Source organism: Eublepharis macularius, chromosome 4 (assembly GCF_028583425.1).
Source record: "Eublepharis macularius isolate TG4126 chromosome 4, MPM_Emac_v1.0, whole genome shotgun sequence".
In the NCBI taxonomy this organism is placed as follows: domain Eukaryota; kingdom Metazoa; phylum Chordata; class Lepidosauria; order Squamata; family Eublepharidae; genus Eublepharis; species Eublepharis macularius.
The window spans coordinates 89933912-89961444 of NC_072793.1; the positions used below are offsets into that span (position 1 = coordinate 89933912).

General features: G+C 41.4%; 1 protein-coding gene across 3 annotated transcripts in view; it reads right to left on the minus strand.

The window, feature by feature from the left end:
- Positions 1-27533, minus strand: part of EBF1 (EBF transcription factor 1) — a 501457-nt gene that overhangs the window by 99671 nt on the left and 374253 nt on the right. For 2 of the 3 annotated variants that reach the window (XM_054977386.1, XM_054977384.1), the window contains exon 9: positions 9196-9329. In XM_054977386.1, coding sequence (XP_054833361.1) covers positions 9196-9329 — 134 coding nt within the window. The remainder of the gene's footprint in view (positions 1-9195; positions 9330-27533) is intronic. The other variant, XM_054977385.1, reaches the window with a different exon arrangement.

Here is a 27533-nt window from a genome sequence, read left to right on the forward strand (position 1 = left end):
CTGTTTTAATTTTTTTTAACTTAAATAAAAGCATAGTCATTACAGTTGTGAAGGACTTGAAAGTCTGAGCAGCATGGCCTGGTGACTGTTCAGGAGCCAGAGAAGAGAGAGTTTACCATTACCAGAAAAGGGAGTTTCAGTGCCCTGCATAGAGGCTTGCCTCATGCTATGACTGTGTAAAATAAGCAAATGTATAAATTGTGCTGAATTTGCACAATATATACAGAGGCAAGCACTTCATAGCACACAACTGTAATAGTTTTAGTGCAGAATGTGCCCATGTGACTGCTGCCAACATGTAATGATCTTCAGACATAAAGGAAATTAGAATCTGGAACCAAGTATGAATTTAACAGCCCATCAATTCTCTGTACTGGAATTTTTAAATATACTGATCTAATAAGATGGCATTCCTGTCATCTGTTTCATATAATCTTTTAAAAATCAGTTAAGACATGAAATTTATTAAATTAAAATTGAGCTGTAGAGAGATTAAGGACAGCAGGAAGTATGGGCCTGCTATCAGTTTAAAATCCTGTACATATTTGTCTTTGCATTTGCAACAGCATGTCTGGTTTTGTATTTAGCTAATCTATTCTTCTTACTTTCTATTATGTGGAGTTGTTTTATATTGTAGAGGTGGTAACCAGGGCCAGCGCCAGAGCTTCTGGCGCCTGCAGCCACTCGTGTGCACATGCGCAGAGAGCGCGCACACCACAGACTGTGTGATGACATCATCATGCGATGACATCATCACACAGCGCAGGATAGCTGGGGCGGCACGCGGAAGCTGCTCCGTGCTCCGCACGCTGCCCCAGCAGTAGCTTGATGGCTTCTGTGTCCGGCTGGGGTGTGTGGGGGCAGAGGAGTGCACAGCGGAGCTGGCGTGGCTGGCTGCAGCTCCTGCTGCCGCCAGCCAGCCCCATGCCACTGCTGCCGCCACATGCCCCAGCCGGGTGCAGAAGCCATCAGGCTGCTGCTGGGGTGGCGTGCGGAGCATGGAGCAGCCTCCGCATGCCACCCCAGCAGCGGCTCGTGGCTTCTGCGCCCGGCTGGGGCGTGTGGCGGCGGCGGCACGGGGCTGGCTGGCTGCAGCAGCAGCTGCAGCCCAGTCACACCAGCTCCGCTGTGCGCGCCTCCGCCCCCCGACACCCTCTATGGCACCTCTACAGTGCCCTCGCACCCGAGGCCACCACCTACCTGGCCTCAATGGGCATGCCAGCCCTGGTGGTAACTCTGTGCATGCATTTGTGTGTTATTCATTGCTGGCTGTAAATAATTTGTCTGATGATTTATAAAAGTGGTAGCAACATCAGTAGTTAATTTGGGTTACTGTGTAAAAACAACCATGCGCAGCAGCCCGACTATCCTGTTCGTTGGAACTCTTGTACTTAATATTCTTATCAGCAGCTTGCTATGCAGTATGTGACACATAGAGAAGTATATTGTTGCTGTACAGTTATGAACTTGTCTTAAGTCTTACCAAAGCCTGCCTTTGTTTTGTTGGGCTTTGGGGTGATGTTTTATTTGGTCTGACTGTAGACATTATCGGCACATGAACACATGAAGGTGCCTTATACTAGGGTTGCCAGCTCCAGGTTGGGAAATTCCTGGAGATTTTGAGGGTGAAACCTGAAGAGGGCAGGGTTTGGGGAGGGACCTCATTAGGATATCTTCTAAAGCAGCCATTTTCTCCAGAGGAACTAATCTCTATGGCTTGAAGATAGGGTCGCCAGATTCTTGGGGGGCAAAAGTGGAGGAATGGGGGGTTATGAGAGGAAGTTGAATAGGGGGAGACTTACCTTGTGCATGTGCACAGTGCACACATGTTCCAAAACACCACCATATCATGCCAAGAGTGACATCATTCCCAGTGTGACCCAGAATGTTATGCCAGGGACCAATTGAGTACAAATCAGCCCCAAACACCAAATTGGGGTGTGTGATTTTTATTCAAGTGGCCCCCGGCGAGACTCATTACTTCGGTGATACTCTGGGAATGAAGTTATTCCTGGCATGACATGGGGTGTTCCAAAGCCTCCCCCGCTGGACAGGCAAGAGGTGGCGGGGGCAGAGGCCGGAGGCAGGGAATTCCCCGCCTCCACTGGGAAACTGACAAGCCTACCTGGATATCAGTTGCAATTCCAGGAGATGTCCAGCCACCACCTGGAGGCTGGCAGCCCTACCTTATACTGAATCAAGGTATTGGTCTATCAAGGTCAGTATTTTCTACTCTGATGGGTAGTAGCTTTCCAAAGTCTCAGATAGAAGTCTTGCACATCACGTAACCAGGCCTTTTTAACTGGAGATGCTGGTGACTGAACCTGATACCTTCTATATGCAAAGCATAAGATCTACGATTGTACCATGGACCTTCCCTAAAATTAGATGTGTAGTTTGAATATTGTAACTAGAGATGGGCATGAACCGAAATACGAACCAAAATTAAGCACGAACCAGGACGGTTCGTGGTTTGCAAACCAAGGTTCGTCAGACCCCATTTCTGACGAACCACCACGAACTTTTAGGCTGGTTCATTTGGTTCGTTTTTTGGTTTGTCACTGCAGACAGCCTGGTGCCAATCAATCAGTTTCCTAGGCAACAGGGGATGGACTTCCTGCAGACCTTCTGCTGACCTGGAAGTGAACTTCTGATGTCCCAAAAGTGACCTTCTGCCGACCCAGAAGTGACAAATTTCTGACCCGGAAATGACGTTTTCATGAACCAAACGAACCGGTTCGCGAACCAGGGGCAGGTTCGTGAAAGTTCATAGTTCATGGTTCGTGAAATTTGACGAACCACAAACCACATGGTTCGGTTTTTTCCAGTTCGTGCCCATCTCTAATTGTAACATTCTCTTTGCTCTAGGGAATCAGGCTGAAAGTTTTTAATTAATACAGTTATAAAGAGAAGTAATTCTAATAGCTGCAATTATCAAGGAAAAGTAGCTCATCCATGTAAATATAAATACTTGCATATTTCATTAGGAATATAAGGCATCAGTTTTGATATATATGCTAAACAGACTTAGATTAAATGAAGAAATCTAGGCAAACAACCCATTATTTCTTCTTTCCAGAGTGTTCTCTCATTTTTCCAGGACACATTGTAAGAGAGCTAGAGTACCATACGGGCTTTGAAGTAGGAAGTCCCTATGAATGCACTAGGTGACCTCAGGCCAGCCACTATTTTTCTCATTTACAGCCCATCATTTTAATTTAGAAATAGCTAGAAGCCTATAGCCAAAGTTTTGATTCCAAATTCCAAAACATGCCATTTTCTCATCTCCAAGTACTAAATTAAAGGACTATGGAAGAACTTTTATTATCTCCTCTGCCTCCCTAACTCTGTCCTTGATGAATACTTCGATGTTACCTATCTCTTCCCATCACCAGCTGTGGCCAATCACTAGAGTGCCTGTGCGTAACTCATCTGCAAGTCATTAGGAAAACATCTTTCTGCTTACTGCTTTTAACACCCAGTATCTGATATCTAATGCTGAAGAGTGCTCCCTGCAAAGAGGATGTATTGGTGGAGGGCCAAAAGATACTCATACATATGAGAAATCTGTAATCACTAATTTTCCATAGATTTTAAGATAAAATGTAGCAAGAAAGAACAATTCATATCCATATTTGAAACAAAAGATGTTTCAAATATAGATAACCTTATCAGTTGTTTGAAGATATAAGATGATTAGTTAGCCAAGAATGTGCACCCTTTGAAGCAGGGCAGTGAGTTATTATTAGGAGATGGTTCTGAAACCCTGTAAATATGAGAAGCTGGATTGATCAGGAGCTTCTTCCCTGTAGAGGCTCCTTGCCTGTGACCTGCAAATCTTCGAATAAGAAACCTTTTTGGACTCATGCAACTGCTCTCCTTTAATGATTGGTGTAGGTTTTATAATGGATGGAATGATTTTCTGTTGATTGAGCCAATATTAGGAATGCTGCTGAATAATCATGTTGTAATAATAAAAGGCTTAGAATGGAAGATTTGTGATAGTATTACTTGTATACTATAGTCAGTAACAACCCTGAAACAATATTTGTGGTGTACCTCTTGCTAGGAGTTAAATGATTTGATATAGGAAAGCTAACTAGATGCTTAGGACTATATCTGTATCATGCCTGATCAGAATAATTCAGAACAGTAGGGTTGCCAACCTCCAGGTACGGCCCTGGGATTTCCTGGAATTTCCAATGATCTCCAGACTACAGAGATCAGTTCCTCTGGAGAAAATGACTGCTTTGGGGGGAGTAGGGGAGAGACTTTATAGTATTATTTTTTATTAATAAATCTGTATTGAATCTCAACAAAAGTGTCAGACTATAAATTATTAAGTATATAAACAGTAGTCCAATAAAACAATTGTCCTTGTTTTGAAGGGTTCAGAAACCCTTCAGAGTAGTCTACCCCTTGTTCCTTGCTCTTTCTTTTTAAATAACATCTTTTAAATAGATTTTTAAAGGATTTGAGAAAGCAAATTTCTATGAAGACAGTTTTGTTTTGGACGAGGCTTTCTGGAACCTCTGGGTGCTTTTTAAAAGGTTTCTGTGTGATGACTGTGAGATGTAGCAGTCAGTATCAAACTAGCATCTGTGAGAGCTGAGGTTCAAAGCACCTAAGGCTACACCCTGCCACCTACCCTAAACCTCTCTTCACAGCTTTGGGGGCTTTCCAGGAAGTAAAAGGCAGTCAGCACACGCCACCTATCTAACCTCCAATTTTTAGGCAGAGAGTCCTGAATGAGCCAAATCCTCACAGGGTTCTCTCCTCTCTTAGAGGCTCTACCAGACAGGCAGCCCTTTTCCTCTATTTACTTCCCCTCACCCAGCTACTGCACAGAGCTATTGGGGCCAAGGAATTTAGAGTTTACTTCCCAAATATACGCTGCCACCATATACTTAAACTTGGCCCCCTGGTTGTGACTAGAAAGTTTGAGGTTTGTTTGTATGCTTTAATTCCCCTCAGCCAACAATTCCAAGCCAGGATTAAAGAGAAACAAAACAGAACTTTTATTTACAAGATGGAACAGAGGAAAGAATGGTTTAAAAACTCTTTCTATATATAGGCTAAACAGGGAACGACAGAACAGATTTACAGTCAGCTATCTTTCTGCAGCCTCCCTTGGTGGCATTCCAAAACCCCTTCTGTCACAGCTGCTGGTGCCCAGGGTAGCTGTCTATAGGCCGCCACCACTCTGGTACAGGTTTCCGAAAGAAGGGCCCAGAGCACCCCACTAACACCTTTTGTTGATTCTTTCCCAGTAGGTTTGATTTAGTTCATGACCAAATAAGGCATGAGGACCCAGGCAGAATAATAAAGAACTTTATTTAAAAGGTTTATTAATAACGGTTCTTAAACTTGGTAGATTAAAGAAAATAGTAAAGGTTGGTGAACAAACAAAAATAAAATACCCTAACGTGTCTAACTAGACTGCTCTTAACTGTCCTCTGGTTACTGGCTTCCAACTGTCTCACCCCTTCTGGATGAGGGAACACTCCGTCTGCAGCAGCCTCTCCTCAGCTGTGCTCCCTAGAAGTGAACACCCTCTCCCTGTGATGAGGCCTTTTATCTCTTCTCTCAGGAACCATCTCCCTCCTTTCCTATTGGTGCAATTTTCCCCTCAGAATCCCCTCTTACCCAATCACAGGGGCCAAAGGGAACCTGGGAAATGTAGGCCTTGCAGTAACTTGAGTGCAGGCTTCCCCAGAGCCTCTAGGCCTCACTAGGCCGAAGCTCATAACACCTTCTCTTCTCTCTCACTCACTGTCAACTGATAGTCAGAATAATATCTGTGTTGCAATCCAAGCTACTTCCAAATTCTTGGAAATCAAATTCTTTGCAGAAATTATAAGCAGCTTAACTGGTACATATTATATATAATTGTTATTTGCATTTGAACTACACAATCTAAATGAATGAAGCATGACCTTTACTTTTTGAGCATAAATGCTGTCAAATATTTTTTGAAATTATTTTCATTGTGGTAGCCGGAAATTAATTGAAAGCTCTGGCCACAAGTATCTGAATTTCTGCACAAACTTAATATGACAAATTATGGTTTGATGTACTTCCCTGAATGAGAACAGCTATTATGTTACAGAGCCTATAACTGAAATGTATGTTTAAATAATAAATGTGTGTCCTGGAATCACTTTAAATCTACATATTTAACATGTACCTCAAACCTTACAGAACTGTGGTAGCAAAAAATTCTATTTTATTCAACAGTGCACATACCAGTGCAGAGTTTTAAAAAATGGCTCGATAATCGGCTCCATTTAATGCCTATAAATACTGCAATTACAAAGCATGAATAAACTAAATAAATTAAATAAATTAAAATTGCTGTGTTTGCACTGCAAAGTGCTTACAATGTAAGTATTACAATAGGATGACTATTTCAGAAATGAACATTTCCAGTGGTATCCCCTTATATAGCAATGTTCAGGTAAAACACATTCTTGCACATATGGAGGACGAGAAGTAGCATTTCACTCGGAGAGCGTATTTTACATGCAGAAAATTCCAGATTCAGTTCCTATTTTTTGTTAAAGGACCTCAGGGAGCAGGTGTGAAAAAGGACCCTGCCTTGAGACCTCGGGGAGCTGCTGCCAGCCACATTAGTCAACTAAGCTATATAGATCTATGATCTGACTTGATATAAGATAGCTCGATATGTTCATGTATGTTGAACACACTTTTATCTTCAAAAAGAGAAGTGCAATAAAATGGTTTTTTTTAATCCTTCGAATATTTTTTTAACCATATTAGAGTGATTTATTTTGGACAGCAATGAAACTGGATAGAAGTTAGCCCAGATTTAAATTATTTTACTAAAGATATATACCTATATAGAAACGTTATACCATCAAAGAGAAATATATAAAAGACTCAGGTTTGCATTAGAGTAAAGGAACCATAAGATAGACTTCCAACATTAGAAGCACGCACACATGTGCACACACATATTCTGCACTCTGTAATATAGAATGGTACTATTGGGAATCCGGTTGATATTGTCAGGGTTACAGTGTATGTATGTAACCAAAGAGACTCCATATTAATTCTTGCAGTATTCTAAGTGCTTTGTTCACAGGTGCCAAGATGTTCCCAGCAGCTATCTCACAGAAGAGGATTGTTTTGGCTATCGCTTTTCCAGCCTTGGGAAACTTTCGCTTTCTCAGCTTCAAAGGGATTGTTTTGAGAACTATGGGGGGAGGTTGGGTCTCCTGGGATCTGATACTTTGTACCTCACGCTTTGCCTGTCATTCGTAACAATACACGTGTACCAGCCTGGATTTTGTATCTAGGCCAGTGGACTATAATGAATACTTTCTTCAGTAAACTTTTTGGAAACAACGGACTCTTGTCTGATTGCAGAAGGTAGTCTGGAGTATAGACATTATCTAGCCACAGTTCTGACAGATATATGCAGCACAAGAAGGCCTTACAACGAAAGGCACAGTCAAGCCAACATTAGAAGCATGCACACATGTGCACACACATATTTTGCACTCTGTAATATAGAATGGTACTATTGGGAACCCTGTTGATATATGCAGCACAAGAAGGCCTTACAACAAAAGGCACAGTCAAGCCTTATTTCTTAATCAGATCTCAAGATAAATATAGAAGATGTTTCATAGTTCATTCCTATAGGTGTTCCTACAGGTAAGAACAATGATAAGGATTTTAAAAAATGCTTGTGTTAAATGGAATTTTTGATAGGGTAGGTATGGGGGAAGTTGGAGATGCCGATTGAATCTAGAACCCTCTGCATACAAAACTCAGGCTCTACCACTGACGTCTAGCATCTTCACAAAGTCAGACCTGCTATTCCCTTTTAAATTTCATCTTCCATTTGCTGCACATTTCCCAATTTTAACCAATCTTATATTTGCCACAGCTTTGCTATCCTTTCAATACATGTGACATTTGATACTCTTCATGAACAATTCAAATGCATAAGTATTGTAGCATCTGAATGTACTTGCATGCCACAATTTCCATTCATACAAGTTCTTACAAATCAGAGAAAATCCTTATCCCTGTCTTATTCATTTCTTCTTACATAGGAGACACCCTAACAATGAGTGATCTAGGTAATTGTTAAGGAGGGAAAGTTGTGTGAGTCCTGTATCACATGCCTCTTGGATTACTTTATTCAAACCAGTTTTTATGAGGTAGCTATATTATAAAATTGTTCTGGAGTAAATATCCATATCACCTATAAGTGTGGTGGTGGAGAATGCCATCAAGTCATAGTTGGCTTACAGCGATCCCTGGTAGGGTTTTCATGGCAAGAGACTAACAGAGGTGGTTTGCCATTGCCTGCCTCTGCAGCCCTGGTCTTCGTTTGAGGTCTCCCATCCAATTACTAACCAAGGCTGACCCTGCTTAGCTTCTGAGATCTGGCTCACCTGGGCTATGGTATCCAGGTCAGGGTATGATGATAAGCAGGGCTTTTTTTCTGGGAAAAGAGGTGGTGGAACTCAGTGGTGGAACTCAAGACAGCACAATGACGTCACTTTGGGTCAGCTGGAACAAGGGGGGAGTTTTTTAAAGTTTAAATTGCCCTAGGTGAAAATGGCCACATGGCCGGTGGCCCCGCCCTCTGATCTCCAGACAGAGGGGAGTTTAGATTGCCCTCTGCGCTGCTCTGCGCTGCCCAGCCGAGCAGCGCAGAGGGCAATCTAAACTCCCCTCTGTCTGGAGATCAGGGGGCGGGGCCACCGACCACGTGACCATTTTTAAGAGGTGCTGGAACTCCGTTCCACCGCGTTCCCACTGAAAAAAAGCCCTGATGATAAGTAGATAAGCCATGAGTAGATATCTCCATGAATTTACATTTGTTTGTACATGGGACATAAATTGATGGAAAGAAGGAAAAGAAGTCTATAATAAATAAGCAAAGAAATTGCTTTTATTTGCATTGTTTTAAATGATAAGGTTATTTACAGAAACTTCCATTGAAATTATTATTATTTTTGAAATACCAAGGTCTCAATGAATCCCATAGTGTAAACAGGAACTGTGACAACAGATGAGTTATCTCAAACTTTTTGTTTGTGGGAAATAGAGAAAGTATATTCATTGTTACCATGATAGAAAAAGGCCGAGAGACATAAAGTCTAGCTATAAACGAGACACAAAGTCATTAGACATTAACGTGCAGACAACACCTACCTCACTCCAGACCAGCATGGTGCCGAATATGACCTGTAACCCATCAAAGAAATTGTCTCCTATGATGATGACAGTGGCACCTCCTGTAGTCCATCCTTCACTTGGACTGATGGCTTTGATACATGGTGTAGCTGCTTTCCAACACACATGAAAAAGAAGTATTCAGCTGTTAGAACCAGATTTTAATGACAGAAGACTTGCGAAGGGAGGGGGTGGAGAGGGAAAGCTTTGATTTTCTTTTCCCCTCTACTAACATGAAGATTCTAGAACTCTTACTCTCTCTCTGTTTTGCGTGAGTGATCCCAAATCAGATCTTTCAGGGGGAACATTTGCCCATTAAATTTTTATTTTGTTTCCATTCTCTCTCTCTCTTGAGAAGATAATCATATTTGGCAGCCTCTAGAAAGAAAATAGTATTGTTGGCTGAAGACTGACTGGAGAACAGAGTACATTTCTGTCATTATTTTTGTAACACTGAATTCATGTCTTTGCAAAACATGATCTTGGACTTTCTCCGATGTCTAGCATAATGGAAGTCAATCTCTCTTAGTTGGACTGTCTATGTCTAGACTTTTAAAATGTCAGACAGCCATTTAATCTAACTCTACTTTTTATCATTTTGGTCTTATCTTTGGTGTTTTGTGGACATGAAAATATATATAATATATACAGCATTGACCAATGCCATGTAGTAACGTTTTGTTGCAAAATCCAAGTTTGCAGAAGGATTGGTTATCTGTTTTTAATATTTTAATAAAATATTCTAATAATATTTAATATTATATCATAAAATGAAATAACTGCTTTCTTCAAATCATTTCTTATATGTAGCTGTGTTTTTCTTTTATTATAGAAAACTACCTCCACTGAGCTCAGATCTGATTAGTTTATTCAGTTTATTACTCATTCAAGATAACATTTTGACAGCACATATAGCTAGATACCCTGGACACAATTTGTTAAATTGAATGGCTGCAAGAGTATGCTGCTAATCTTAATAGCCCTCAATCTGATTGTAACAGATCTGTGTAATCCTTAAAATAGTCCCCAAATCTAACTTTTACTCAGATAAGCATTCACAGCTTATATATATATAGTCACATACTCAAATTCAGAGGAGTTAGCCGTGTTAGTCTGTAGTGGCAAAATCAAAAAGAGTCCAGTAGCACCTTTAAGACTAACCAATTTTATTGTAGCATAAGCTTTCGAGAATCACAGTTCTTAGTCTTAAAGGTGCTACTGGACTCTTTTTGATTATACTCAAATTCTGGAGACATGAACAAACAAATCATTTCTTTCTACAAATCTGAAAAATGCCCCAGGTTTGCAGAAAAATCTGAAATCTTTTTGAAAAAATTGGAGGGTTAAACCCCCCTCCCCAATAACAGAAGCACCACCTGTAGCTTTAAGAAATGAATGCCTTCTGTGAACATTGCCAGGCAACCACAATTGTACCGCCAACCTTCAAGCTTTGGTTTCTGTCAGTAAAAGGCAGGGGGAAGGGGAAGGAGCTGGGCTCTTTGAACCTTTGAGGCAGGTAATACATTAAGTAAATAATTAATGTATGGCTGAAGATGGGGGGAACATAAAGAGTAGGCTGGTTGGTGGATGGGATGGACAGAAGGAGGCAGAGAAAGGAAACAGGATATGTGGGGACTGTTAGGAGGAGGAAGAGAGGAAATAAGGTGGAGAGGGGATACAGGGGAAAGTGACCCACCCCCCAAAAATTCTTGCAGGTATTGGCTATCACATACAAAGCTCTTCAAAACCTTGGTTCATCAAATCTATGGGATTGTCTCTCTCCCTATGTTCCACCACAGCAGCTTCACTTATCTGAAAAGGACCTTCTGCAGGTGCCACGATGGGCAAAATCAACAGCAGCTCATATATGTGCATTCTCTGTGGTGCCTCTCCTCCTTAGAAAATGACCTACCTGAAGAGGTCAGGAAAGCTCCCATTTTCCTTGCTTTCTACAAACTGTGCAAAACTGAATTATTCAACAGGGATTTTTACACACATAAGAGAGTTGTACTGTAAGAAAGTGGCCTCAAATAGATGCATCTGTAAAGGGATACAGACAGGACAATGTACTGTCTGTTGCTGTAAGTATGACCCTACCAGGGTCATACTAGTATGACCCTACCAGGGTCATACTAGGGTTGCCAGGCCCCCTTAACCTCAGAGCGGGAGGATAGGGGCCTGGCACTTAGCTCGGGGGAGAGGGGGGGGTGCGCACGATCCCCCACAAACGTCATTGCGCAGCCCCTGGGAGCACGCCCATGCTCCACAGCGCCTCAAAACGGGCCCGATCCAAAGTAAAATGGGCCCATTATGAGCACTCCTGCGCTTCGCAGCACCTGAAAATGGGCCCGTTTTGCCACGAAGCAGGCCCATTTTGAGGCACTGTGGAGCGCAGGAGCACTCCTGCGCTCCACAGTGCCCGATAATGAGCAAAACGGGCTCAAAACGAGCCCGATTTCGCCCGAAACGGGTCCATCTTGAAGTGCTGTGAAGCGCCGGGGGTCTGGCATCCCTAGGTCATACTTACATATGACCCTAGTAGGATCATATGTTAAACATATGTTGTTTAATATGTCAGGCTTAGAATTGTTTTTGCTTTGTTTCAACATTTATTCAACTCTATTGGGTTTCTGCTGGTTTTAAATCCTGACAAATTTGCATTTATATGCCCGATTACATTGTTTACTGAAATGTCTTTGAAACTGATTGTACTGACTAGGGATGCCAGACCCCCGGTGGGGTGGGGGATCCCCCGCCCCCACTTATCTGGCCAGTGGGGGGGGCGCACACCTTCTGTGCGCACTTCCCTGTGGTGCTGTGCACTCCTGTGCGCAGCAGCCACCTGGATTGGGCCCATTTTGGCCTGGATCGGGGCCACTGGGGAGTGTGGGAGCGTTCCTGCGTGCCGCAGCGGCCACAAACAGGCCAGCTTCAGCCCAAATTGTGCTCATTTGGGCCCATTTGGGCGTGGATCAGACCCGTTTTAGGCCGCTGTGGAGTGCAGGAGTGCTCCCGCGCTCTGCAGTGGCCCTGATCTGGGCCCAAATGGGCCTGATTGGCACCAAAATGGGCCCAAAATGAGCCCAGTTTGGGCCAAAATTGGCCCATTTTGGGCCCCAATCCAAGCCCCGGCACAGTGTGGGCATGCTCCCAGGAGGCAGCGTGATGACGGCACTTCCCGGAAGTGACGTCATCGCGCTTGCGGGAGTGCATGGGCACGCTTCGCATGCGTGCACCCCCCACCCCAAGAGGTAAGTGCAGGGAGCCAGTTTCCCCTTTGGGAGGTTAAGAGGGCCTGGCAACCCTAGTACTGACTCACACTATGTAATCAGTTTTGAGTCTCAGTGAGAAAGGCAGACTATAAATAATGTAAATAAATAAGCGTATGAATAAACAAACATGCAACTGGGCCTGACCTAGCAGTCAGTATGGAAAAGTAGGCCTAGCTCAGCAGCTGGCACTGCTGGGGAAGGGAAGGGCAGATAAAGGAAGGTTGGCTGGTGAAGGTCAGTGAAAATGTAGAGGCTGTTCGAAAGAAGGAAGGGAAAGAGAAAATAGTGGAGGGTGGGGAAATGAGGTGCCCCTTGCAAGTTTCCTGCTTGAGAGAGAGGAAGAAGGAGGAAGGGAGAAGGAGGGAGGGGAAGGGTGAGAGAATGTATAATGCATTCCCAATGAAGTAATTGTGAAGTAGGGGAAGGTCACCTAAATGTTCACATGGACAAGTGAAGGAGTTAAACAACATGCTTAAAGAAAAGTTGGCCTAACTAATGATTAATCAGATCAAGGCCTTTTTGTACATGTCAAGTCACAAGTGACTTACAGCAACCTCAGCAAGGAGTTTTCAATGCAAATGAGAACCAGATGTAGTATGCCATTACCTTCCTCTACAGATTCCTCCTTGGTGGCCCCTCATCTAAGTACCAACTCTGCTTAGCTTCTAAGGTCTGACGAGATTGGGCTATACCATGATATCTTCCTTCCCAAGGTCTTTCTCTACTGCTATAGAGTTCTTAATTATAAAAAGTTGCTTATTGAAATGTGTGAAATAATGGGTAACGTGGATGCTTTTTATATGTTTCAATAAAATAAGTCAAATAACCTAAGTTTTATGAAGAGCTTTAATAAATATTTTGGCAGGAAAAAAATAACACACTGAAATAACAAGATGTTCCCTTTTTAGAATGTGTAATTTTTCAAATAAATATTTTTAAAAGCAAATTAAAAGAAGCAATCAAGGAAATGCCTTAACATGTTGAATAAAAATATTGAATTCCTTACAGTGAAACAGAAATTGATCAAATGGTAATGAAAATTACCTGTTTCCTACAAAATCATCTTCAGTATAAAAATAAATTTTTAAAAACCCATTTTTATATTAAAACACTGAAATGAAACTGTTTAACTGCAAAATACCAATTGATTTCTTCATTAAAATGCAAATTTTACCAAATGTTTTGCTGAAAATATTCAAAAAGTAACAATTTTAATTTAAATGGCACATAAAATTAAACTTCTAGTGCTCAAAATGAGGAACATCATCACAGCCATCTCTAACAATTAGGGTTGCCAGTTCTGTGTTGGGAAACTACTGGAGATTTGGTGGTGAAGCATAGAGAGGTCAGACTATGGGTAGTTCAGGCACATGTGTTTCTCCCCTGAGTGCCTCTCCCTGCTGGTGATGTACGTTCTGGATCCAAGTTGGGATTGCATGGTGCCAATCTGGCACTTTGCCTCCTTTGTGATATCTCAGCTCAGGCCTTCTGCTGCTGTTGTTCTTGTGGAAGTTCTAGATGCCTGGGTTCAAATCTTGCCTGGTAGATGTCTAGTGGTTAGATTTGAGGCCAGTGGCAAGGTTTTTCCTGAAGAATTCGCTAGGTGCTGCTGGAGCATGTTCAGTGGGTGCCTATGTAGCATCTGGCCCTCCCTGATCCCTCTGGTCCATCTGATTCCCTAGGTCTCTACATCACAGTCATTGGGCTAGTTTGAGGGGATCATGACAGCCCCTCCCCCAGCCCATCCTGCCCCACCCCTCAAAAGAGGGATGGAAACAGGAAGAAGCAGTCTCTCTAACCAACTGGATGGGTACCAATTTCTTCACCTCGCACAGAGCTTAGGGATTCAGAGAGCCACTTCTCACACCTCAGGTGGGCTGGGAGCCACTTCTCTGGTTTCATGGGGTACAGGAGCCACCTCCTTCCCTTGTGCATGAGTTGGGTGCTGCCTCCTCCTCTCTTCCCTCAGGCAGGCTGGGTGCCACTTCCCATGCCTTGTCTGAAGTTCAAACAGGCTAGATTCAGCCTTCCTGTCACAGTTCTAGCCTAGCACAGTTCTAGCCTAGCCCAGGGGAGGGGAGGCTATCAACCCACAGGAAGCATACTTGTGCTCTTAATGATGAGTCTGATCCCATCCGTGTGGTAAATTAGGCTGAGCATGTATAACTGCCCCAACATGTTTCCACAGCAGAATGGAGATTCAAGATCCTAGTCGGAAATCACTACACCACTATGGCTTTTTGGGGGTGGCTGCTATTGAACAGTAGCAAGCAACCAGGCACATGTTAGTTATGCAATTCAGGCGGTAGCAATGCCTGGTGGTTGCGGCAGGCCTGGCCCTGAAGAGTCCTCTCTCAAAGGCCAAAATAGCCCTAGAAATGGCCCTGCTTCTCCTCTCCCCTGAATTTTACTGAAGGAAACCAAACCTGAAATGCTGGCACAACTTTCCTCTTGTTCTTCTCTTTTCTCTTACTGCTACTGAGGGGGTTCATTTCCCAAAAGTGCAGGCACTCTTTTATCATTTTGGAGTGTTTTGACTCCCCCCAATTATTTATTTATTAGATTTCAGACTTTTCTGCAAATCTGAGATGTTTTTCAGATGTACAGAATGACCTATCTTGCCTGTTCACAGCTCCAATCTCCAGATTTAGGTATTCTCAGATTTAGCCAGACTAAAAATAGAATATATTGATCATTAAAAGTGTTAAATAGATTGGTTTGTTTTTGCATAGAATCTATTTCTCCCACAAAGATTTTGAAGCCTGAAAAATTGCGGTCCTAGAAACCAACTTAGATGGTATGGGAAATTTGGTCCTGCTGACCACTTAAGATTTAAAAAAAAACAAAGAAACTTTCCTAAACTTTTCATCTGAAAGTTCCAAGATATGCACCTCACAGTGTATTTGCATTTAATCTGAGCTAACAAAAGGAATCCTATAATACTATAGTCATGCAATTGCTGCACACATGCATAGAAGTAACTGATATGTTTAATTTGGACTCAAGCTACACTCATAAAACCATGCATAAAAAACTCCAGAAAGCTTCTTACTTTTAAAAAAAGTTCCACTCACAGTGCTGGGCTTACAGCTAATAAAAGCAGTGTTTAAAAATATCTCCCCATTCCCTCCAAGGAATCAAATGCTCTGATTAAATCATAGCGTGAATAAAAATTAAAATTGCTTCTCAGTCACACATTTCCTAATGGTACAGCCACATACACTGTCACATAAGTTAAACACAAGAATATTCTATATATGCTACAGAGAAAGGCTATTTTCTACAAAGGTACACACAATCTATAGATCTCTAAATGTTAAATACTTCTAGTTATTTCCTCTATCCTTCTTGCCGAGTATAAGATTAGGGGAGAGGGAAGGGATGCATTAACTAAATTCTCTTTTTTCAACAAAAGGAAAAGTAAAGTTGCTGGGTTTCAAATCTGGCAGGTGCCATCTTCTGTCCTCCTCACCAGATGCCACCAAGCCCCATCCTCTTCAGTCTCCAGGACTGCCAGTACAATTCTATTAAGGGTTACTCCTAAACTCATTGACTTCAGTGCGTTGACATAGAATTATAGTTTAAACCTCAGAAGACCTGGGCACCAAAAGACTACAGGTGCAGCAACAACTGGGTTGCCTCTCCCAGCACTATGAAAGCAGTCTACTGAAGTTTAAAAACAGACGTTAAGCTGTCAGTAACTAGAAACCAAGTACAACCCTTGGATCCTAAGCAAATGTTCACAGCTGGAGGAAAGCCTCCAACCCTGACTGCAGCCTTCTATCCCCCTCCCCCCGGAATTGTTCTCCCGCAGGCCCTAAACAAGTCCTGAACAAATTGGCAGTCTGTAGCAGGAGGGGGGACTTCACAAAGATCTCCTTCCTCTCCACTACAATGGAAAAATTATACTATCACAGGTGTTGCTGCCCGTTCCTCTGCTTCCCCCCCTACACTGGCCAGGTGAGTGGAGGGGGGCAGAAGGTGGGAGTGGGGGATTCCCTGCCCCTCCCCCTGGGGGAACCTAGGATTCCTAAACAATGCCTTAGGATCACATGGTTCTTGGAAAGGCAAGTTCTCTTGTTCACTTTACTATCCTTTCCTCCTAACACAGAAAATCAAGCAAAAGGGCAAATGCACTATACAACGAAACAATCAACACATTACTGTTCCGCCACCCTAGTCGTAGTTTTTTAGGGAGGATCTTAATTTTTGTTTGTTTGTTTTACATACTTGGGGTACAAACATGAAGGGTGATAAACTCTATCCCTACCATGCCTTACTTCTCTGTAATTCCAGTCCATTTTGTGCATATTGGGTGTCCCCTCCAGAAGTGTACTTTTAAATAACATGTTCATTGTTTTCATATAGGAAGATTATCAGATCTCTTTTGCATCCTATGCATGTGGTTGCTTAAGCCCCTGCCTCTAATCCCTTTGTCTGCGTGGAAATCATCACAAAGGGCCTTTACCTTTGTTTTGTTTTTTCTCTGCAACCCTAAGCACATGGAAGCAATGCTTTTGGCTGTTTCTTCTGACACTCCTGTGTTTCTCTCAACAGAGAAGGAAATAACCTTAGGCCAAACTTCATAGCATTTACATACACACTGCCTTATAGCACATGCAAGCAAAGCTTTGGGTGACAGCACATCACCAGAAATATCTCCTGCAAACTAGACCTGTCTTATATAGGATTAGAAAGTCCTCCCAATGCAGTATGACAGTGTGCTGACTGGTAGAAAATAAAAACACTGCACAGAAATGCCTTTAGGAATGATCCTGTTTGGAGTAAAGATAGACTAACAGCTGTGGGTGGCTTTCTTTCCTACTAGTCACATCTCTGCTGACTGCTGAGTCAATTTCTCCCCTTGCTTCCTCTTCCACCTCTTGTTGTCTAGGAAAACAGAACCAGACAGTGAAGCATTGGAATAACTGTCAGATAAGAATATTTCTGACCTCTTCCAAATGTTGGAAATAATACTGTTCATACTCAAAGCATTAACAGCATTTATGAATCAGAATTGTTCAGTTCAAATTAGTAATCTATAATGATCAAGCTTGTATTTTAACACTTTCTGATCCTATGAACACTCACTGATGTTTCCCATAACATGTGACTCTCTAACAAACATATCTGATCATGGCCTATTGTCTGAAAATAAATATTTAACAACAACAACAACTTAACATGGTCATCATTAGTATATGGAACAAATTAATATAATGGTTACAGAGAATATTAATCTGTGAACTGTACAATCCCTAGTTTTACCTAACCTTGTAATATCTATATCTTGTTGCTGAAAAGGAGTTGCCACTGAATTTTGTCAAAAAACCAAGCTCTGAGGTGAATTTGGGTGTTCTTGCTGAGGCAAAACATTAAAGGAATGATGGGCAAAACAAAACAAAAAATCCTAGCAATATATGTCATGGAAAACTTGGTCCCACATATTGTGTGATGATAGTAAGATTTTGCTAGCGGTATATTTGGAAGTTTCTGCTTGGACAAATATCTGAGGAATTCTGAGGACAGCGAAAGGAGTTTTGATAAAACAAGCAATGCTTCTTTTGCAATTTTGTACATCCATACTCATACGTTAACTAAGAAAAAAAAACACATCCCTAAATAAGAAGACATTACCACTTCTGCTTGCTGGCTCAACACAGTCAATGTACATCCTGCCCCCCCCTTTCCAACGCATTGGATGCTGCTAGATTTTCACGATCCTTCTAAAGAAAGTGTGTTAAATACCACTGTAGAGCATGAACCTCAGTAGTTTTTGTTTCACTGTTCAGATGTTGCATATGTGGGAATTTCCTCCCTTTTTCTCCAGCCACTAAAGGTAGAAGAGAATTTCTGTCTTTCAAGTGGTGACAATAAAATGAACCCCCCCCACCCCCACCCCCACCCGTTTAACATAATGGTTCAGAAATGCTTGTAGCATATTGCAGAGTTAAAGTGGAAATTATTAGGTAGCTGTTCTTTGTTATAATAATGATCACTCCACAAATAAAAGCTCTTCTCCCAAAGGTACTGCAAGGCACAAAATGCTAATTCTGAAGATTATGTGCATGCTTTTATTAAATATTACTATGCCCTGTTCTGTTTGAGGCTTCACTGCTCTGATTGTTTTATGAGTGCCATGTTAATGTCATCCCCATCTCGCTAGCAGCAGGCACACATTTTAGCTTTTGCAGGAAAATTGATCAAAGGCCACGTGCTGTGGGAATTGCAGAGAAAACATGGACAAGCGGTAAAAATCTAACTGATTAATTGGTTTAAATTTCGTTTCAGGGTGTTGAACTTTGGCTTGGGACTCTAATACTACATTAAGAGTCAGGGCCTAATTACCAGATTTCCAATTTGTCTCACCACAATGGTGGAGAGGGAGGAAAATGAATACTAAAAATAATCATGATGGTGAAGAGGGCCCTTCCTGCCTTCATACTGACTTCATCACTAATGCTCTGTGTGCAAACAGTTTACAAGGATGCCCCCAGCATTGCCTGATAGGCCACTTGAGTATATAAAAGATATTAACAAATTTAAGAAGCTACAGATCAGAATCAAATATTTTGATATGCAGGATTCACAGGATATTGATTACATGCCCATAAAGACTCAGTCAGCAGCCAATCAAACCCTTCAATTTGAAACTTACATTTATAATCAATACACCTGCATTTCACCTTCAAAAAGAAACACTCTATTTCATTGATAAAAAAAAAGGACTAAAGGGAAAAACAGTGCTTACTTCCGTGTTCACGGGAGGATTTAGGACTAAGGATTAATTGAACTGAGAGGTATAGGCTTACCGAGGCGAAGTAGTGGCATGCACAGCTATCAGCAAGGTTCTGCCTCTGCTTTTATTTGACCGCTGAAATCTATTTGTCCTATGATTAATACACAGTTTTTGCTGGTGCCTGTAAGCGTGACCTCTACTAACATCCCCTTTCTGTAGTCTGGATCATAAAACACAGGTTTATCTTCTATATTTACTAGAAGACTACAACAATGGATCCAGCCCCAAACAGAACCAATGATATCCGTATAAATCTATTTTTGATGTGACTGAAATGTGTCAATGCAGTGTAACTGTATAGAACTTACTAATTATGGTTATGAAATCACTGTGTTCCAAATCTCTCTCCAGATTTTGGGGGTTTGTATGACCAGAAATATTTACTGGGACACACACAATGTCAGAATCCCAGGTTCCTGCAGAGCAATGTTTCTGGCACGGATATACAAATGAAAATCAGTTTAAAATTCCTGCAAAAACCATTATTTTGAAGTTTAATTTTCTTGCACAGAATCAGCCTATGCTCCTGTAGAAATTTTTTCACAAAATATTTTTAAAGGTACAAACATGACTGGTTTGAAAGTGCCAACAGTGAGCAAAGGGGGATGGGCCATATGTATACCATTCCACTCTGCAATTCTCATAGCAAGAGCAGCTCCTCTTGCCTCTGTGTGGATGGAGGCTATACCTGATTTTAAAATAAACTATATCTTAAGGTCATACTTTTAGATGTATGCTGGGCAGTTTGAGGATGTTATTTTTTGTTTTTGAGAATGCTGCTCTGTGTGTGTATATATATATTGTTTACTATTGTGATAATCATACACTGTATATGTTTGGAAACTGCCTCAAATAGAATTGAAGTGGTAGTATAGACACTTTTTAAATAAATATGAATTTATATGATTAAATAAAAAAAGAGAAAATACACAACAAAATGTGACATAAACAAAAGTGTTCCTGAATGTAGCAACATACCCTGCATGAATATTTTGCAAAACAGCACAAAAATAAATTCTGTGGCTTTAATTGTACAATTTTATTTGTTCATTTGTGAATGTTAATTTAAACATCCAAGTAATAAAATTATAAAAAGAAAAATTCTTTTGTAAACAGTAAATTGTAGTTTACTGTATATAGAAGGAAAGATATACAGTTTCTCTGTATATAGAAGGAAAGAAATTTTGTAGCACAGCTTTTTCTTTCACAATCTGTAAAAAAGATAATATCACATTATTAGAAATGTGCAGGCCCAGGGAAAAACAGAAAGAGAAAAAAAATGCACTGTTTTCCCCCTGAGAATTGGTTTTCATTTTTTGCAGTTAAAGACCGGAAAATTTGGGGGAACAAAAACTCCTGTGAAATATTTTCTCTTTTAGAGTGGGTGAAATGCTTCTTAAGGTAAGGTTTTTGTCATTCAAAATGTATTATATGAAAAAAAAATCTGTGGACTTTTTCCTTTTTCTCAATGAAAAAATTCAGAAATTTGGGGAAGCACTGAAAAATCCTCTCATGAAACATTTTCTGGTTTAGAATGAGAGAAATATTTTTTTAAGGTAAGGGTTTTCCTAACCCAGAATGCTTAACAGGAATATGTCTGAAGAAAATTTTGGACACTAAAAAATTCCTGATTTTCCTTCTATTGGAATGACTAAATGAAAGACAAGTTTTACTCAAAATGTATAGTGTGAAACTTCTTATGTAAAAATTAGATAATGATAATTCCTAAGTTTACTGTAAAGTTCATACAACATTTTTAGGAATATATTTTTTAAATGTAGTATATTTTGGGCAAAAATTAATATACTATAATTTGTTTAGTAATAATAATACATTATTAAAGATGTCAGTGCTTTCAATGTTATAAAGTTTAATTTATTACCCAAATATGCTGGTAGTCCTAGAGTGTTTCTGTCCAAATACCGCTACAAAATTTGTTTTCTGTCTTCCACTTTTACTTTTGGCTGTCTATCAAGGGGCAAAAATTAAGATACATGTGTTATGGCAGCATAGGACACAGCATTTTGGGTATACTTGCAACTTTTCTTTAAGAAAATGAAGATATATATACTTTTATATTCCGTAAATATGTCCAGTATGCCCATCACTAAAATTGTATATCCTAGCTAAGTTATAAATTATGCATTTTACGTTGTTAAATCAGCAAAATACATTTAGGTCTGATAAGAAAGTAAGTATTGCTATATTTCAATTTCTCCCCCAAATTTTCCCAAATATTTTCAATTTTGCTAAAGTTGAAAAGCACTTTTTTTGTGCACTTTTGACTGACTGCCTCTTGAATTTTTAAAAAATCCTGGACACTAAAAGGAATGCGAAAAAATCCATTGATTTTTACGGCTCCAGGGAGCTGTATAGTCCCTGAGGTAGCCCACAGGTCATAGTTTAGGAATATATTTGTAATAAACAAACGTGGGCTTTCATTCTCTAGGCAATTAAGTGGAATTCCTCAAAATGCTTGCTTTCTACCAATCCTGCTAAAGCAAACCAAACTGGTACAGAACAGAAAAGGTTTTTAATATCTCTTCTATAAACTCCCCTTCAGACCATGGTGGCACTTTCCTGTCCAATTCTACACACTGTTTTAATTATGCTAGTAATTATACTAAAATAACTATTTCAATTATGTTCATTACTTATGTAGACAAGGTCTATAGAGAAAAGAAAATCCACATACGGGTTAAGTTATGGGGAGAGATAGCTTATGAATTGTTGGTAGAAAGGGAACAGAAAGGCAAGGGAACTGAGAAGTAGAAAGCCAGCAGGCAGAAGAGACAAAAAGGACCATTGATCTCAACTGACTTAGAAGGATTTTACTCTGCTTAGGACTGCACTGTAATTTCACATATAGCATCAAAATACTTAGCTATGCATTTGGTTACAGCATGGTATACAGCATGCAGACAGGGATGCTTGCTCACCCTTCTGTTCAGACTGCAACTTCTTTGCAACTAGACATGGGCACGAACCAAAAAAATTTAACATTTCGGTGCAACGACGATCCCGAGATCGCGAACCGCAACGAACATTTTCTGTTGCTGAACCAGTTCACGGTTCACTGTTCATTGGGTGTGGAATCGCCCCCGTGGCACTTAGAGAGCCCATATTCCCGGGGAGCGTTTTGCAAGCTCTTCTACAGCCATCACCCAAGTTTGGACAAGATTTCAAAAGGGATCTTGGAGTTATACCCTCTCCAATCCAAGGCCCCCAGGAAATTCCCACAAAAATTCAAGCTGATTTATACTCTCAGTCTCTCTCCCCAAAGGCTAGCAAGTGGCAAGCAAGAGCTCTGTCCCACTCCACTGCTCGTTGAAAGTGAAACCCAGCCTGGGAGCCCATGGCTATTTATAAGCACAGGTCCCATTGAGCAACGCAGGAGATCTGTGTTTGGCCGTCAGAGCTGCCTATCAGGGTTTGCAGGGATGAGATTGGAGTGCCCGTGGCTACAGAACACCCCCTTCCCCCTCCCTCCCCTGGGTGTCTTCTCCAAACTTGTAACCACTTTGCAGGTCCGTGGTTGGAAGGAAGACCTGCCGATCAAGGTAATCTGGGCTTCCATTTGGGTTTCCAAGGTGACAGAAGGAGCGCAGACAGAGTTCAGGCATTCCCCCAGCTCCGTTGCCAGGGGAATTGATTGCTGGTGCCTGAGTGTCTGGCTTCCCGAACCGTGGCCGAATGCACTGAACCAGCTGGTTCATTGGCCGTGGACAATCATGAACCGCCAGTTCGTGATCGTGCGATCGCCAATTTCGTGGGTTTTTGAAGTTCGTAATGCGGTTCGTGCCCATCTCTATTCGCAACATATGAACAGCACTAAAAAACTGGGGGAAAGACCAACTTTTGGATCAAAAATCGACTGAAACTTCTTGGTGCATTTGCATTCTCATACTAGTTCTCCCCATACCATCCTTCATCAATTATCTTTATGTTTAATAATGTAAATTAAATAAAATATATCAAAGATGTTTAAATTGTGATGTATTGCTTGTTGGACATGCATTTTGCCTGTTTGACTCAACCGTCCTGTTTGGATCACAAATACTTGCCATGGCTGTCCCAGGGAAAACAAATTAAAAACGGGACACTTTCCTTGATTGTCTTGATTTGAGGAGGAAGATTCTGTATGACTGTGTCAAGCATTGAAGTCTTATCCATTCTTCTTCTGTGCCTGGATCCTGAAATTGGCTTGGTTCATATTAATTTTATAATTTAATTTATAAATTATCGCACTGCTGCTAAAATTGTATTTTGATCTAGTCAGTTCTGAGCACGGATCAGCAAAATGTTTGCCTATAACAAATTAATGCCACGAATTGTGCAGGTACAAAACCAACACATTCATGCTAATGGAGCTGATTTTCAATGGAATGACCTGCCTACAACAATAACCCTGGAAGTAACTCATAATTCAAACAAACCCATCACTGTCAGAATACACCAACAGAAAGAGGCTACCCATCCAGCTATCTGAGTGCTGCTACAACACATGTGCATAACTGCTTGAAATATTGTTTGACCAAGGAAGTCAAATGAGGTGTTCAACTCAACACAGATTGGAAGCAAGGTGAGTTTCAATCACATTTTCTTTTTTGCAAAAATTGGAGAATCCAAGGTTTCAAGTCTCTTATTTAATTGTTTATTGTGCAAGATGACTGGATGTTGTTTAAGCTTAAAAAGTTGCCTATGTTTGAGCCTAGGACTTCCTGCACAAGGAAATGAATATTTGGAATGTGCATTTGCAGAAAAATACGATCACTCAGTACCAGAGTGGAAACATTTTGATGGAGACAGATTTTGATAACAGAAATCTACAAAATTTCAGCACATAAGCTTGTCTGAACATTTACAAAAAGAAGGTGTATTCTGGGTTACGATGCCACTTTCAATCACCACAATGTATGGAGCCTTAATTATACTATGATACAAATCAAGTGGGCAAAGTCTTCGAATGGCACAACTTTGTTCCGGATTTTATAATATAATCATAATAACATTCGATTTATATACCGCCCTGCAGGATGACTTAACACCCACTCAGAGTGGTTTACAAAGTATGTTATTATTATCCCCACAACAAACATCCTGTGAGGTGAGGGGGACTGAGAGAGCTCCTAGAAGCTGTGACTCACACAAGGTCACCCAGCTGGATTCAAGTGGAGGAGTGGGGGATCAAACCTTGATCTCCAGATTAGAGTCCCGCGCTCTTAACCACTACACCAAACTGGCTTTAAACCACTGTTTAATCCTGATAAATTGGTTTAAGGCTATGCATTTTTCACTCTTCTAGCTAACTTAACAGTTTTCAGCCTGAAGAAAAATAACACATGAATCAATGGATTTTTTCCCAGAGTAAATTCTAGAACAAATAGAAAAGAGTTTCCAATGATTGTTTCTTTGGAATGCTCAGAGGTGTCTAACATCATGCCTCTAGAGGAAACAGATTAGATTGTTTAATAAACTCACATGATGCTCATGTAATTATATTTCTATAAGATAGCCATACCCTAAACTCCCTGAATCTCTCAAATCTGGATTGTGGTGAGACTATCTTATCTTTTCTGAAAAAAATGGTAACATTTTTAGAAATTGCACTTCTAGGTTGCAGAAGGGATGACATGCTTTTTATTTATAATCTCATTTACATATTCTAGTGTTTTCTGTATAATTGTTTATTTAATCTAGGATAACTAGAGTGATTTTAAATACAGTTCTTGACTACAAGGTTTTCATCACGACCTGGAATAAACTTCTGATTTCTCTTCAGTCAAAAGACTGGGACCTGTACAGAAGGATCACTGAAGAGAAATCATTCTTCACACTACCACATGGTTAGTAGTTATTGAATTACTTTATAATAGTAAAAGAAGCTTTTGTGCCTGTTTTAAGGAATGCCTCCCACAGGTGGGAGTAACTTCATAACAACTGGAAGCCTAGGCATGTACACGAAAGATAAGTGAGGCCTACACAAAAACTATATGCGGAGAACAGGGGACAATGTTATATTTAAGGGTTGTGCATTTGTAAATTAACTATTTAAAATCTTATCCAAACAGATCATGCTCATTAACCTTGCTTGTGTAATCTGAATAACTTCAGGTTTTCGGAGACACAATGGTATTGCCATTTTTCTGGCAATACCACAATGTTTGCAGATGCACTGCTTTCATTTCCCATTTTTGCATTTCCATGGATGGTAAGAGGAAGGGGAAGGACACCAAGGAGATAGGGTGACTCTGCCAATATATATGTGTGCGTGAGTGGCAGAAACCGTTATTAGGGGTGTGCACAAAAAAAAAAAAGTTGAATGAATTTTGGATAACAGATTTTGAAAGTGCATGCCTTTTGTTATCTCTCCAGGCCAGGTCTGCCAAATCAGCTGTTAGTTGGCATTTCAAGTTCCTTTAAAATTTAAAAACCATTATTTTCTATGGAGTACAACTGGCTTCCAATTTGGGAGGCGAGGTCTTCCCATACAAAATAACAGCCTTTTAAAGTTTACAGGGAGGGAAAGACTGCCAATCAGTTGTTTGGTGGACGAGCTTCCTCTAAGTGCCCAAAACCCTAGATGGGAGATAAATTTTCATTACTTTTATAATTTGGGAGTGTTTGGGGGCATTTGTATTTTTCTCAAGCTGACCAGAAATAGCTACTTTCTGGTTCGTATTCAGCTTGAGTAGCATTACCAGGTCCTTATACCCTCCCAACGGATGGGGAAGGGAAACCTGGAACTTACTGAGTGTTCTTTTCCTGCACATGCGCAAATTGTGCACTCCTGATGTTGGTACACTGATATCACTTCCAGGAAATTATGTGAGCACACTGGCAGCAGGTGTGCTCCTGTGCTTCATGCGGGGCCAATTCAGCCTGTTGGGGGCAAAATTGGCCCCTGTAAAGTGGAGGAGCATAACCCGCTCCGGGTGTGGTGATATCACTTGCAGAAGTGACAGCTCCACACCACTAGCGAATGTGCTCATTGCTCACTGGGAGTTTCCTTGCCTCCCAGGCCTGTTCCCTGTGCCTTTTACTCCAGCTGGGCAGGTATGCAGTGGCAGGGCCAGAGGATGGGAGCAGAGGATCCCCCATCCCCACCAGGGGACTGGCAGCCCTAAGCTGGGATATTTCTGAGTATACATCCCTACTCATGATAGTGTGACAGAAGAGAAGGATCGTATCATTTTATGAAAGAATATCTTTGTTCTCATCTAAAAGCCATCTTAGGCAGATCTGATGACAGATGTAATGCAAGGTAGATTTTCTTTAACATAAAAGTGGTGGGTATGGGTGAGCAGAGCTTAAGTCCTGCACCCCCACCCCAAGACATGGATCTTGCCTTCCTGTGCTGAGCATTTGCTGATTTTTTTCAATCTCATAATGAGAATTTCAATTAGCTTCTCTGTTTGAAATTAGGGATTCTTTGCTCAGTGCTGTAGTCCCTGAGAATGTCATTAGGGGTGTGCAGCCCAAAAAGATTCGGGTTTTCCACTTCGGGTTTACCCGAAGCAAGAAAAAAATTCGGAAATTATTATGGTATTTTACTCGCTTCGGTATGCTCCGTAAATATTCAGGAGCATACTGAAGTGCGGGGAGCAACCCCTCCACTCCCACCTCCCACCCCCCTGGGGCAACCCCTCCACCCCCACCCACTTACCTTGCCAGAGGGAGAGTGGGAGGGTCATCAGCTGCGTGGTGGGTTGCTGGCTGCCGCATCACCTCCTGAGCCTGCAGGGCGGTGGGGAAGGCCAGAGCCACCACCTCTGACCCCTCCTGCCCCTCAAATGGCTGCAATGCCATGGCAGCCATTTGAGGGGCAGGAAGGGCCGAAGGAAGCGAAGAAAGCCCTTCATGCCCCTCAAATGGCCACCACAGTGCCACGGTCATTTGAGGGGCAGGAAGGGCTTTCTCTGCCTCCTCCACTGCTCCATGGCCCCAGGGGCAGCAGGGAGGGCAAAAGCCACTGCTGCTGCCAACAAAGTAAGTCGAGGTGGGTGGGGCTGGGGGGCTGGGGTGATGTTTAAAGGGCCCTGCCACTGTTTGCAAGCCCCAAAGCTTTCCAAAGCATTACAAATGCTTCGGAAAGCTTTGATTCGGGATTTCCGAATCGGGGCCAGCATGATTTGGAAATCCCGAATCTTTATGGATTGGGTCTGATTCGGGCATTTTTCCCAAATAGGATTCCCGAACCTCATATGCCTAAATGTCATCCCTATTGACTGGGAGGCAAAAAGAGT